This window comes from Lutra lutra, chromosome 7, assembly GCF_902655055.1.
Source record: "Lutra lutra chromosome 7, mLutLut1.2, whole genome shotgun sequence".
NCBI lineage: Eukaryota > Metazoa > Chordata > Mammalia > Carnivora > Mustelidae > Lutra > Lutra lutra.
This window is the reverse complement of record NC_062284.1, coordinates 132,625,121-132,638,431: the sequence shown is the minus strand read 5'-3', so window position 1 is coordinate 132,638,431 and position 13,311 is coordinate 132,625,121. Positions and strand designations below refer to the sequence as shown.

General features: G+C 54.0%; 1 protein-coding gene across 1 annotated transcript in view; it reads right to left on the bottom strand.

Moving 5' to 3' along the window:
- The window catches only part of LTBP2 (latent transforming growth factor beta binding protein 2), a 102,028-nt gene that overhangs the window by 27,603 nt on the left and 61,114 nt on the right, over positions 1-13,311 (bottom strand). Inside the window, exons 10-14 of the mRNA XM_047737098.1 lie at positions 8,312-8,386; positions 5,106-5,228; positions 1,890-2,054; positions 1,479-1,694; positions 358-377 (exon numbers count right to left, since the gene is read on the bottom strand). Of these exons, the coding sequence (XP_047593054.1) occupies positions 358-377; positions 1,479-1,694; positions 1,890-2,054; positions 5,106-5,228; positions 8,312-8,386 (599 nt within the window). The remainder of the gene's footprint in view (positions 1-357; positions 378-1,478; positions 1,695-1,889; positions 2,055-5,105; positions 5,229-8,311; positions 8,387-13,311) is intronic.

The window sequence follows — 13,311 nt, the reverse complement described above, 5'->3', positions numbered from 1 at the left end:
AAGCCACCCCCACAGGAGATCTTGAGGTGTAAGCAAGTCACGCTCCGAAAGTGCGGAATCCAGAATTAATCTGGAACCAGTTCTATCTAGACCTTATCTGCAGAGCTGGGACAAACGGGACGTGTTCTCACCTCCTTTCTGAAGGGGACCCCCGAGAGAACACTTGTACAAGAGTTATTCTTACTTCCCTTAGGGTAAAACCAGGTCTTTGGATGGACCCGCCCACTCCAGCATCCCCACACATAATCCATCTCTCTCCCTTTCCTCTTTCAGGAGACACCGCCCTGCAGCGTCAGTGGGGACCCTCTCCCACTCCCTGCCATGCTTGCCCAGCCCCTGCTGGGAGGATATACTCACCTGGCCAGCCTGAGAGTCTCCTGGGAAGGAAAGGTGAGAGCATGAGCTCAGGGAGGAGCCTGGCTGCCTTCTCCCCTCCACCCATGGCCAGGGTTGGTTCAGTCTCTGATGTCCTGAACTCTGTCCCCAGAGGTCAGCCGTGGAGAGAGTGCAGAATCTTTTTACCTGCTTCTGCCCCTCCTGCCCTGCCAGGACTGGCCACCAAAGATCCCCGAATGCCAGGTCTGGAGGGCTTACAAGGTTGCTTCACCGGTGAGAGGAAATCTCCAGCCTTCCTCTAAGGCCTCAGGGATAAGTCCCACCCCTTCCAGGGCCAGTCCACCCATCAGTCCTAGATGTAACCCTCCTCTTTGCTCTGCCACCTCCTCCCTCTCAAGCCTCCCAGCAAAGCCTCCGCCCCCCTGCCCTGGGTTATAGCCCCGGGGAACCATTCTAGAAAGAGAGGAGCTGCTCCTGGCCTGGCCAGGCTCCAGTTCCCATGATGACTGGGGTTCTGTCCTGACTTCCCTGTCTGTCTGTTCCAGATTCCCAGGGCAATTTTGGCCATCACATAGCTTTCCTGGTCTTAGTATGTCCTTAGCCTCCTGCACGGTGGGCTACCAGAACCTGGGTGTGCTTTCCGTTTTTTGGGGGAGCCCCGCCAGGGGCACCTTGGTCTTGTCTTTCTGGCCCAAGCCTCCTGGGCCCCTGGTCATTGAGCTGGAGTTGGTGCCCCACCTCTAAGGGCAGGGAGGGGATCTACAGCCTCGGACTCCTCAGGATCTCCCCGCCAGCTCTCAGGCCTTGCAGCCAGCACTAGCCCAGAAGCAGCAGGGCTGGGGACAGAAAGGCCTGATCAGCCGGGGCTGGGGCTGGGGCTGCTGCTGACCTCTCCCACTTCCACCGGCAACGCTCGGGGTGTGAGCCTCTTTGATCCCACATGTGAGGGGAAGCCTGGGAGGCCTTCCCAGCACGCCAGGCGAGGAGGTTCCTGGGGCCGGGTGCTACTGCTCTAAACTCCCTCTCCGAATGCTCCAGAGCTGGGAAGCCAGGGGTCCGCCAGGATAAATACCCAGAAGCTCTTGGGGGGTTGGTGGGGGGGAGCAGGGGAACCCCTCAGGCCCCTCCCGCAGCCCAGATACCCTTGTCAGGGACGGTCTCGGCCTCCAGCCAGGTGTCAGTGACGGCCCGAAGCTGCTGCCTCCCCTCGGGCCCAGGCGCGGTCTCAAAGCTCTTCAGCGGGTGCTCCCTGGAGGGCCTGGCCAGCTCCTCCTCCTCCGCCTTCCTCATGGCCAGGCGGACATGTGAGCTCGAGTAGGTGTAGCCCTGGCCAGCGGGGCAGATCTCCCCGAAGGCCTCTGCAAGGTCAAGGGTCAAAGGACAAGCTGAGAGGCACAGTTCCAGAGGGAACCCAGGGCCCTTCCTTTCCTCCGTTCAGGGGGACAAGCAATTGTTGCAGTGAGGGAGGAGGGACCCAGGTTGGGGTGAGGAGTTGAGCAAGAAGGAGGGAAGACTAAGGGTCTGGCTTGGAGGAAGCCCCTTGGGAGCCTTACCTGTGCCGGGCAGGGGGCATCTCTCACACTGGCTGCCCCAAGCTTTGCCCACTCGGCTGCAGCAACAGATCTGCTTGGTGATGCTCTGGGCCAAAGGCAGGGCACAGGTGCCAGGCCCCACAGACCGGTAGCACAGCCCCTGCTGCATGGAGATGGCCTTGTCGGCTGCAACAGACATGGCAGGGAGGGTGGGCAGGGGCCCGGCCTCGGGGAAGCTCGGGGAGGAGAGGGCAGTGGGTAGGAGCGGCTGTTGGCAGTGCATACCTGGCTGGCCTGGCCCGAGTCTCAGTCTGCAGCTCTGGGCCTTGGAAATGCTCAAAAGAATGTGGGGAGGAACGGCCACAGGTAGAAGGCTTCGGGATCTCCTTGTGTTACCTGCTGGAGGGGCCCCTTGACTCCCACCCTCCCGTGGAAAGCCCGAGGGCAGGAAGCGGGAACATGCGGGCTGTCTCCAGGTGCCAGGTTTGCAAGTGTTTACAAAAGCCTGCCACTGGCCTGGCGGCTGTGCTGTGCGCTCTAGGGCCACAGTCTCCCTGGGAAGATGAGACAAGGGGAGAGCCGAAGGCCTGATGGGGAGCTTTGAGGACAGGGACCTTATTTTGGCCATCTCTGTAGCGCAGCACCCTGGGCAGTGTCTGGGACTTGGGGACGCTCAGTAACGCTCGCTGGACCCGTGTGCCTGAATCAAAATGCTGTGGGCCACCAAGAGTGAGAGCTCTGCTGGGTTTAGATGGTAACAATACTACCAGCATTGTCCCCCTTCTTGTCCTTTGAAAGTGAGTAATGAAGATTGTCCTCTTGTATATTCTCTCAGTGGAGGATGAAGAGCTCAGGCCACATGGAAACAGACCAAATTCCTTGTCAGCCCGGACGGGATGTGTGGAGAGGACAACACTCAAAGCTAAGCAGTCGATGACCCTGGGGAAGTCCAGGTCAGGGCCCAGGACTCAGCGGGCCAAGTTCAAATCCCTGCTCCAAGATCAGCCACATGACCTCCCTGGGATTTACCGCCTTCATGCGTCAAATAAGAATGATGACAACGCCACGGGGAGGAGACACCTGCGTTTCTTCCTGCTTGGCACCCACGCCCCTGTGTTCTGGTGAAAGCACCCTGGTTTTCCTATGGGATCTACCCTGTCTACCATTCTGTCCATGTGGAGTGGAGGCTGACCCTACTTCCTAGCTGAAAGAGTCCATACCCCTGGTCATAGCGAGTGGGTCAGGGATGGGCACTTGATCAAGTGGACCCAATGCTAATAATCAGCTTTGGGACCTTCCCTGGATTATTACAAAAGAGATACTTTTTATTTCTCTATTTTTAAATTGGAGTTTTCAGGACTGGGAGATGCAGGCCTACTGTCTGGTGGCCACCTTTGACGGAATTATGAAATCAACACAAAGGAAACAGAGCAAGGGGCATCCCAAAGACACTGTGTGTGCCTGGATCCAACCAAGTCTGAGGCATACCTACCCCTCGACTTCCTAGTTGTGTGGACCAAGGAATTATTTTTGCTTACAGTGGTTTGAGTTGGGGTTCTGTCATCTGTGGCCCAAAGGCTCCTAATATACTTAAACAAAAAAAGTTTATTTATTTGTTTGTTTGTTTGTTTAAGTAATCTCTACACCCAAAGTGGGGCTCAAACTCATGACCCCGAGATCAAGAGTTATACGCTCCACCAATAGAGCCGGCCAGGTCTCCCCTGACTAATACACTTTCTTCACGATGATAGAGGTGAAAGTGCCTTGTCAAAGGTCATGATCAATTATTGGTCAGTCCATGAGCCTAGGTCTCCAGGTATAATCTCTGCTCTCAGCAGCCACTTCCTTGGGACACTGTAGGAAATGGCTCGGTCCCCTTGAGCCCCAGAGTGGAAGTGACCTGGCTGAGAGTATCAGGAGGCTGCCCCAGCCCAGAGTGGGGGCCCTTGTAGACCAGCTCTGGTCAGCTGGTAAGGAAGAGGGCAGAGCTCAGAAATGAAGCGGAGTGGGTAACAGCAGGGAGGGAGACAAAAATAAAGAACACCCGAGGGCCGCCTCTGCCTCCTGTATTAAGTATGCATCTCTTTCTGGCGCTAATAAGTAAAAGTCACTTCAGGAGTTAAAATTGTCTGTCTGAGAAAGCAATCTAAAGCGGGGGTGGGATGAGGAGAGGGAAGGGCTGTATGTCCCTGAAGGCATCGGTCACATGTCCCTGTCTCCATGAAGTCTCCCTGAGAGCCCTCAGACACGCTCTCCCCACTCTGGCCTCTTACTGTCTCCTGTCCCTGGACACACGGACTGGGTCCTGTCTCATCCTTCCTGTCACGCGGGACGTTCCTTCTGGGTGGCGCTGGAGTCTTGCTCATCCCGTGGCCTCCCCAGACCTAGTACCTGGTGGTTTGTGGACTGAGGGCCTGGCCAGCCTTGGGGAGCTCTGCAGAGCTGGGGGACAACGTGACCTGGGGTGCCCCGTCACAGATGCCAGTCAGGACTGGTTTTATTCAGTTCTGGTCAGGCCTCCCTGCCCAAGGAGAGTCCTGTCTGGGCTGAGGCGTCAGCTCTGCTCTCTGGGGGCACTGCCAGCCGGGGCCTCTTCCAGCGGGAAACCACAGAGGCCGTTGGAAACAGCTTCCTGGGGGTACACACACACGCACACACACAGGCACACAGTGTGCACACACACACAGACATGGTGCTGATATGACCAGAGACATGTGTATATTCATGGATGCGGACACATTCCGAGCCACGAGAGACCCCGGGTTTGTGGAAAGGCCTGGGGGCCAGGGGGCAGCGCCGGATGTGCCACAGATAGGCCCTTTCAGGAAGGCCTGTCCCCAGTTCCGTGATCAGGCTGCCAAACTCAGGCCTGAAAGAGGCAGCCACGGCTCAGCCAGACATCGCAGCAAATGCAACACACATCTCCCCAAGGTAATGAGGCAGCAGATGGGACAGAACGAATTAGAGAAAAAACAGGAGTAGAAAATCCCAAACTGCAAAGCCCCCAAAGACAGGCCAAAACCACAAACTGAAGTGCTAGCTGTCTCCCCTCCAGCAGGGGGGCTTGGTTTTTGTACACTGGGTACACTGTACACTTTTGTACACTGGGTTGAGACACAGACCCTGGTCTGGGGATGAGGCCTGGGGGAAATGACTGCTTGGGGCCTGGCTGGTGGACCCCGAGGATCCCATCTCACCTCCCAGTGTCCCCCACCTCCGGTCCCTGCCAACACTTACACACGCAGCGGCTCCTGGATGGGTCCAGCATGAGTCCTGGCCCACAGGTGCACAGGTAGCTGCCTCTGGTGTTCACGCACTCCAAGTCCTTGCACACACCCAGGCTCAGGCACTCGTTGATATCTGCGGGGTTGGAGGAGGTGAGGGAGAGCCTGCCCCACCCAGGCCTTGGGGAGGGGAGGGCCCAGGGTAGAGATCTTCCCAAAGGGACAACAATAACAGAGCTGCCATCTATTAAGTGTGGTCCCTCTCTCCATGCCTCGGTTTCCTCATTCATAAAATGGGGACCTTATTCGTAATGACCAGATGGTCTCGTTTGGAGAATAAGACAAGACAAAAATTGCAAATCCTTAATTCCGCTCACTGGTTAATGATCATAATGTCAAGAGCTAATGTTTCTTGAGTGCCTATCACCGGCCAGGCACCACACCACGTGGCGGACACGTGGTACCTCGTTGGGTTCTTACTGACAATTTTATCAAGTAGGTCCCCGTGGCTTCATTTTAAGATGAGGAAACAGGGTCCAGGAGTAACTTGCCCAAAGTCACTCAGCTAGTGAAGGGTGTGCTGGGATGCAAACGGGGGGAGCAGATAAGGAGACACTTTGGGTTAGAGTGGGGAGAATCATCTGCTCCGTCCTTCCTCCTCAGACTTCCTTGAGGGCCTGTGCAGCATCTCCACTGGACCCCAGGTCTCGGGACCATGTCCACTGTGAGCCACGGGCTCAAGGGAGCCCAGCAAGGACAGGAGGCAGGAGGATGGAGGCAAGCGTGGAGGGCCAGAGGGTCTGGAAGGCATGTTTCCAGGAGGCCAAGAGGCCTTGGGCAGGCCACACACAGCCTCCGAGACCAATGGATGCTAGTGCTGTTCTTCAAACAAGGGAGTGACATTGGTGTCCTTTGTGATCTCAAAAGCATTTCCTTCTTCCTGCCAAGGGGAAATCCCAACCCTCACATTCTAAGCTCCTAAAAGTCTTGGTGATGGTGCCTTTGCTGATGATGGTGAGTGGGGAAGATTTGTGAGGGGCCCCCCACCTCCAGGGCCAGGACACTAGACACGGTGAACCCGTCACCAGAGACACTTGCTCACCCATGGGCTTCAGGGAAAGTGGCACTGAGCACGGGAATGAAGGGGCTAGAAGCTGGCCCAACTGTTCTCTGGCAGGACACCCTGTTGGGAGGGAGGTGCCTGGGAAAATGCCACCGAGCTCCGGGAAGGGGAACAGGCCCATTTGCCTCCGGACTGTGGCCAGAGCACTGGATCTAAATCTGACTTGCCTCCTGGAGGGGCTCCTAAGCCCTCCTAAGCTCCAGTGCCCTTCCCCACATTTCCGCAAAGCCTGTGGGGGCGCAGGCAGCTCTGATGAGGCCCTGGGATGCCTGTGTTGTCTCTGTGGCCACACAGGCTGTCCTCCCACCCTCCCTTTGCGTGTGCTCCTCCCTCAGCCGGGAATGCCTGCATCTCCTTCAGCTGGTCACCTCGAGTCACTCTTCACGCCCCGGTCAGCCGTCACCTGAAGCCCTTCTCCTACCCTCCCGGTCTGGGAAGGGGCGCCTACCATGCCATCCTATGCACTTCTCCCATGGTGTGTAATTGCTTAAGTGCCTATATTCACTGGGGGCAGCCATGTTTGTCTGTCTGTCAGCCATGTTGTCATGTCAGGAACACATGCAGTTCCTGACAACACACCCAGCTTGGCTGGTGGCAGGAGAGAAGAATGGAGACAGAGAGGAAGGTGACGCATGTGGGTGTAGAGGTGAGCAGGTCCCCTCCCAAATATGGAGACATGGGAAGGGGGGGGAGGTTTAAAGGGCGGCGGGGGTGGGGGGTCCCTGGGGGCGGGCCCTTTGGCTTCCTGTATCCCTTGGGGCTCAATGGAGGGAGGACTGAGAGCTCCTTTGAGATCCTGGGAATAACTTTAACCCTGTGCACTGGGAAACCTGCCAGGAGGAGAGGGCCCTAGGGACAGTTGAGATATGAATGGCCCTACTGTACCTTCCAAGGGCAAAACTAAAGACTTCTCCACACCCACCACCCTGTCTACTAGGCCTCTTTGCCCCCAGGGGAGTCTGACCTTGGGCTGGGTCAGAAGGCTGCCCTTTTGCCTGGTCCAAGCACTTTATCCATGGGCCAGAAATCCCCTTTGGGCCTGGCACACCCCAGGCAGACAGCCTAGCAACCCAGGACTTCCTCAGATCCCCCCCTCTTTCCTGGAGAAGCCTCCAGGGGGAAGGGTGCTTAGGAGGCCATCTGGGTCAATGTTCTGTCTCTAACCCAGCTTCATTTCAAGTCAGCCATACAGATAGCACCGTATCCAGTTGTCCAATGGGGAAGCTGCCTCAGCTCCCCACTGACCTCTGTCAGCCCCAGGAGCCTCCCGGGGGGAGGCTCTGCTCATCTCTCCTACTGCCAGGCCCGCAGCCAACAGGGGCTCCCTGCTCTGAGCCCGAGCTGCTCAGTGACAGCAGCGGCCCCTCAGTGAGGGTTTCTGGACACCCCAGTCATCCTGGGCCTACGCACCATCCCCACTGGAATTCCCCATGGTGACGAAGCCATAGGGGAGCCTGGCTTCCATCCCTCTGTCCCAAGGTGCCTCTGGGCCTTGCCCCTCTGAAATGCAGAGTGACCGAGACCTCAGTTGGCCTTAGACAACCTGTCAGCCAGGCCAGCAAGGCCAGGGTCTGTGCTTAATGGTCCCCTCTTTCCTCCACCTGTACCTTCGCTCTTCCCCCACCTGGCTGTGGGAGGTGATTTGTTGGGGGGAGTCCCCAGAGGTCCCCATCAACTCAGGCTGACTAGATCTTGATTCCAAGTCCTCCCATTCCAAGGAGACTGGCCAAGGAGGTGAGGGGATGTGGGGACTGGGACAGCACCCGCACACGCACATACAGACCCCACAGTTCTAGAGACGCACCTGGCTCAGGTCCGGTGGGGGCAGGTGGAGACGGGAAGAGGCACGGGCTCAGCTCTCAGACCTTTCTCTTGCTCTCTCATAATCCCCACAACTTCCTGAGGCCTCTGGAACCAGTAGCCCCCACAACTCCCCGAAGCCGGGGCTTAGAAGTCCCAGTGAAGACCACTCAGAGCCACCACTCCTTCTGTCTGGGTGGGGGGTGGGGGAGTGCCCTGGCATCCTCAGGCCTTCATTATCCAGCCCCCTCCCTGCCCCCGCCCCAAGCCCAGCTCTGGCCCCAGGTCACCCTTACCTTGGCAGTGAGTGAGATTCAGTCTCTTGTACCCTTGGGGACACTCCAGCTGGCCGTTTTCAATCACCGGGGAGGCTGAGGAGTAAAGATAAAGACAGATCTCACTGCAAGGCCCTTGGGTTCCCCTGTCACCAATGCTGAAAGTGGGGTGCCACCGACTCCACGGCTGTGAGGCCTTGAACCCCCAAGTCATTCCCGTGGGGATCTGTGCCCCCTTGGCTACAATCCCTTCCCTGGCTCTCACCGGGTTACTCTTTTTTTTTTTTTTTTTTTTAATTTTTTTATTTTTTTCAGCATAACAGTATTCATTATTTTTGCACCACACCCAGTGCTCCATGCAATCCGTGCCCTCTACAATACCCACCACCTGGTGCCCCCAACCTCCCACCCCCCACCCCTTCAAAATTCTCAGATCGTTTTTCAGAGTCCATAGTCTCTCATGGTTCACCTCCCCTTCCAATTTCCCTCAACTCCCTTCTCCTCTCCATCTCCCCTTGTCCTCCATGCTATTTGTTATGCTCCACAAATAAGTGAAACCATATGATAATTGACTCTCTCTGCTTGACTTATTTCACTCAGCATAATCTCTTCCAGTCTCACCGGGTTACTCTTGACCCACCTTGCTCCTCCTAGAAACATCACTCAGAGACTATAGGTCTCGTATATGGTTATAACATGACATACAGAGCAAGTAAATGTGGTACACTCCAGTGGAATGAAACCAGTCCTCTTTATTTATTTATTTAGTATTTTGGTTTTGAAGTAATTACACCTCTGTAGGAAGTTACAAAAAATAGTGACAGAAAGGTCCCTCGTGCCCGACACCCAGTTTCTGCTCATGGTTCCATTTTCCGTAACTATAGTTGTTTTCTTAGTTTTTAAACATGCAGATGCAACCATTCACAGTCTAGTTCTAAGTTCAGTTCATTCGCTCCTCGGTTTTACAGCTGCCATAGCTGACGAGTTATCTCAGCTCAAGATGGAAGAAACTCGCAGTCCATGGCCCGTCGTAGAAAACCAGGCTCTTAGGTTTTCACTCCCTCTCACCAACTCTGAGGCTGGTAGCTTTCCATCTCCCCCGAGGCTGGCTAGTTGTTCTTAAAAATGTAAAACACATTGGAAAATGCCAGTTGTCAAGTTTTTTAAAATGTGCAAATAGACTTGGTTTACAGCAACAAATCCCAACACGATGGAACCGGGAACCGCTTCCAAACAGCCACTTTCAAAAGGCTCTTCCTGTCGCCCAGACGCGCCCAGCCGCCCGCCCCCCGAGTTAAGGGCAGACCAAACCCACCAGATGCTTCACTCCAGATTGACCAACAAGGAAATAAGGCTCAGATTCCGGGGCCGCTTTCGCATCCTACCTTGATTTCACAACATTCCACCATACTTTAAAGAGGGAAAAAAAGTGTTTGAAAAAGAAAAACCTATTGACTTAAAAACAGGGAAATGTCTCTATTACTTTGGAGAGAGGACTAGCATGTCAGCCTCCAGAGGAATGCTTTGAAGGGTTTTTTCTCTTTCTTTTCTTTCCTTGAAAAGCTCTAGCAGGTAGCGGAGTCCTGACAGCCATCTGTCATCACAGGAAAGAGCAGCAGATGTGGACAGCGGGGTGTGTGTGTGTGTGTGTGAGTTTTTAAAGAATAGCTCCTCAGGACGCCTCTGTGGGTTAAGCGGCTGCCTTCAGCTCAGGTCATTATTCCAGGGTCCTGGGATCGAGCCCCATGGCAGGCTCCTTGCTCAGCAGGGAGCCTGCTTCTCCCTCTGCCTGCTCGGCCTGCCACTTCCACTGCTTGTGCTCTCTCTCTCTCTCTCTCTCTGACAAATAAATAAAGTCTTAAAAAAAAAAAAGAATAGTTCATCTACAAGTCTGACCATTTCTTGCCAAAGACATAGCCAGCAATTCTAAAGGAGTACGGGGATTTTCATAGACACTCTTCTGACACAATGTTCCATTAAGAGCCCATTCTACTTGAAAGGTCTTGTTTCATAAAGTGAACCGTGTGATGACTTCTCTAGCAATCTGTCTTCTGACTTTGCCTTCCTTGCAGCGGTGGCTCACCTCTGATCATGGGCTGTGGTGACAGGACTGCAGCGCCCCCCACCTCTCTGTCCTCACCTGGATTCCCTTTCATTCTGGTCAGAGCATCAGCAGCTACCCTCACAGAGTTGTTGGAAAACTCATTGTTATTGAAGAAGTCATTTACTGTTGCAAACATACAACTTGCGGTTCATCCTTCCCTTAGCAGTATCTTTACAAGAGGATAGTTCTTCATCTATTTCATTGTTGAAATGGACTCTTGCAAATACCGAGGTGTACGTTAGAGAGACCTATGCTTTCATCCAATTGTACGGCAAAGGTTGAACATCTTGGTCTTGTTTAAATGTTTTTCTGATCCAGACGGCTTTGCTCTATCGTCAGCTGCTTGTTCCCAGCATGTTATAGCCTTGGGGCAAAGTCCGTTATGTAGAAACCATTTTCCATACAGCCTTCTTGATCGTTTGGGTCCTGGGCTCCATTGTGGGTCACACCTGAGAGGCCCTCATTATTTTTATCCGAGAATTGATTACAGGTCAGGGGAGAAGGGGCAGCGTCACATTTTAAAAGTGATCACTTGCAGTGATGTAATTAGTGTTATTTCGAATCCTGTTTCTTTGCAGGAATTTTTTCAGAGTCACTTTTCCACTTGGAGAAGGTTGTTTTCCTTCAAACTTGACAACATGATTGAAAAACCCCATAAGCCGAGCACTGTCGTAGGGGATGCGTTCATTCCAGAGACAAACCCGAGGAGGCGCCATGTTTTCTTGGAACCCCGCTCTTCCCTGAGAACACGCCACATGCCAGACGTGACATCTGAGTCTGACATACAGACCAAGTGAGATTGTAAGTTAGTAAGTCTTCTTCATTTTTTTTTTAAGCTTCACTTAAGATTTTTAAGTATTTTTTAAAAAGATTTTATTTATTTATTTGACAGAGAGAGAGAGAGAGAGAGCATGAGAGGGGAGAAGGTCAGAGGGAGAAGCAGACTCCCCATGGAGCTGGGAGCCTGATGTGGGACTTGATCCCAGGATCCTCGGAATCATGACCCAAGCCTAAGGCAATTGCTCAACCAACTGAGACACCCAGGAGCCCCTTCTTTTTTTTTTTTTTTACATTAAAAAAATGTCAGTTGAATTTGTAATATCTTTTCCCTCTATGGATGACAGTCTCACTCTAGCTTTGCCTGTCGTCCCACCATGGGGGGATTAGGCTCCAGCCTGGCGGGGGGTAAATGAGGATTCTGAACATGCTGACATTGAGATGGAAGGAGGGGAGTGAGGCTGGGAAAAGGGAGAGCCCCTGGCATGGGGCCTGGGGGCATTAGTCAAGGGCGGGAAGGAGGCAAGAGAGGGGGGACATTGGGGAAACTCAGAAAGCAAACTGATTCGATGCAGCCTGCAAACACAAGGAGCAGAAGGTGGGAAAGAATAACGGGAGGCTGATGCCAGAGGGCCGACGAGCAGTGACAAGGGAACATCTGGATGGAGTCATGAGGCCCTTGGTCCACATTATCCTGTTTGTTTCCCACACAACCATCCTGCAAGGCCGGGATCATTATCCCCACTGTCCAGACTAGGAGAGTGAAGCTCAGACAGGGCCCAGTAGGGGTTGAACCCCAGACTCTGGGAGCAGAGGCCCACATCCCTTGCCTGTCGCTCTGCTGAAGGCAGGAGAGAGAGAAGGGGCCGGAGGCCAGGGCAGGACCATGATGGCAGGAGGGAGACAGGAATAAATTTCAAAGTCACTGTCCTGGATGAAATTCCCATTTTGCCAGCAACCCCTACTAGATCCCAAAGAAGGCCCTCGGACCCTGCTCTGCACCTCCCAGAGGCCACCTGCCAGCTTCTGGGAGACCAAGTGCAGTATCCAATCTGGAAAAGTCAGCTTCAGTCTCATCCGGGGACAGCAGGCTGAAGTTCAGACAGCCATGTGGAAGGGAGAACCTTGGCTCGGGTAGAACTCAGCACCCACCCTCCGTCCCAGGCGTGCTCCTGGCAGCCTCGAGCTGTGTGATTCACAGTGGGTGGTTGGGGGGACAGATGCCACAGCCCTTGCCACCCACGCTAGGTCACCTCCCAAGTCCTCCCAACACGCTCAGGCCTTTCCTCGCCATGGCACTTAAAATGCTGCGTTATGATGGTCTGTTTGCTGGTCCATCTCCCCTGGTAAAGGGTCAGTGCCATGAAGATGGGAACCTTGTCTTCATCGTTGCTACATCTCTAGAGCCCAGCACAGCATGTGGCGCACTATAGGCACTCAATCATCTTTTTTGGTAAGCCCAGTGTGAGACTTGAACTCATGACCCTGAGATCAAGACCTGAGCTGAGATCGAGAGTCGAATGCTCAATGGACTGAGCCACCCAGGTGCCCCTAGTGGCCCACAATTAAACCAGAATGAATAATAAGAGTAAACCCTAAAATAGCACTTACTATGTGCTAGGCTCTACTGTAAAGTCCTTACACGTATCAGCTTATTTAATCCTTATAATAGTCCTCGAGGGGACTTACTAATATTTTCCCCCACTTTATGGAGGAGCAAACTGAAGCACAGAGGGGTTAGGAAACATGCCCAAGGTCTCCCAGCTGGTGGATGGAGCTGGGATTATGAACCCTGGGCAGTCTGCCCCCAGAGGATAGATTCTGAACCACTCCTTTCTCCCATCTCCAAATACATAAATCAAAGAACTCATGCCAAGCCTCAGGAGTTGTCCAAGCAGGAATCCGAGGGTCTGCAGGCTACAGGGAAACCCGTGCCCATCAGGGCATAGATTACCCTTTTGGGGAACTTCTCTTCCCTTGTTTTAACATGGGATCAGGAGAGCAATTGGGAAAAGCAAAAGCAGGGATACCCAGGAGGAGGCCAGGAGATGGGCGGGAGGACTGATGGTCCGAGATGGCCAGAGGACTCATTAGAAGCTGGGAAAATGCCCCACAAGGTCTACCACTGGAGTGCCAAGCA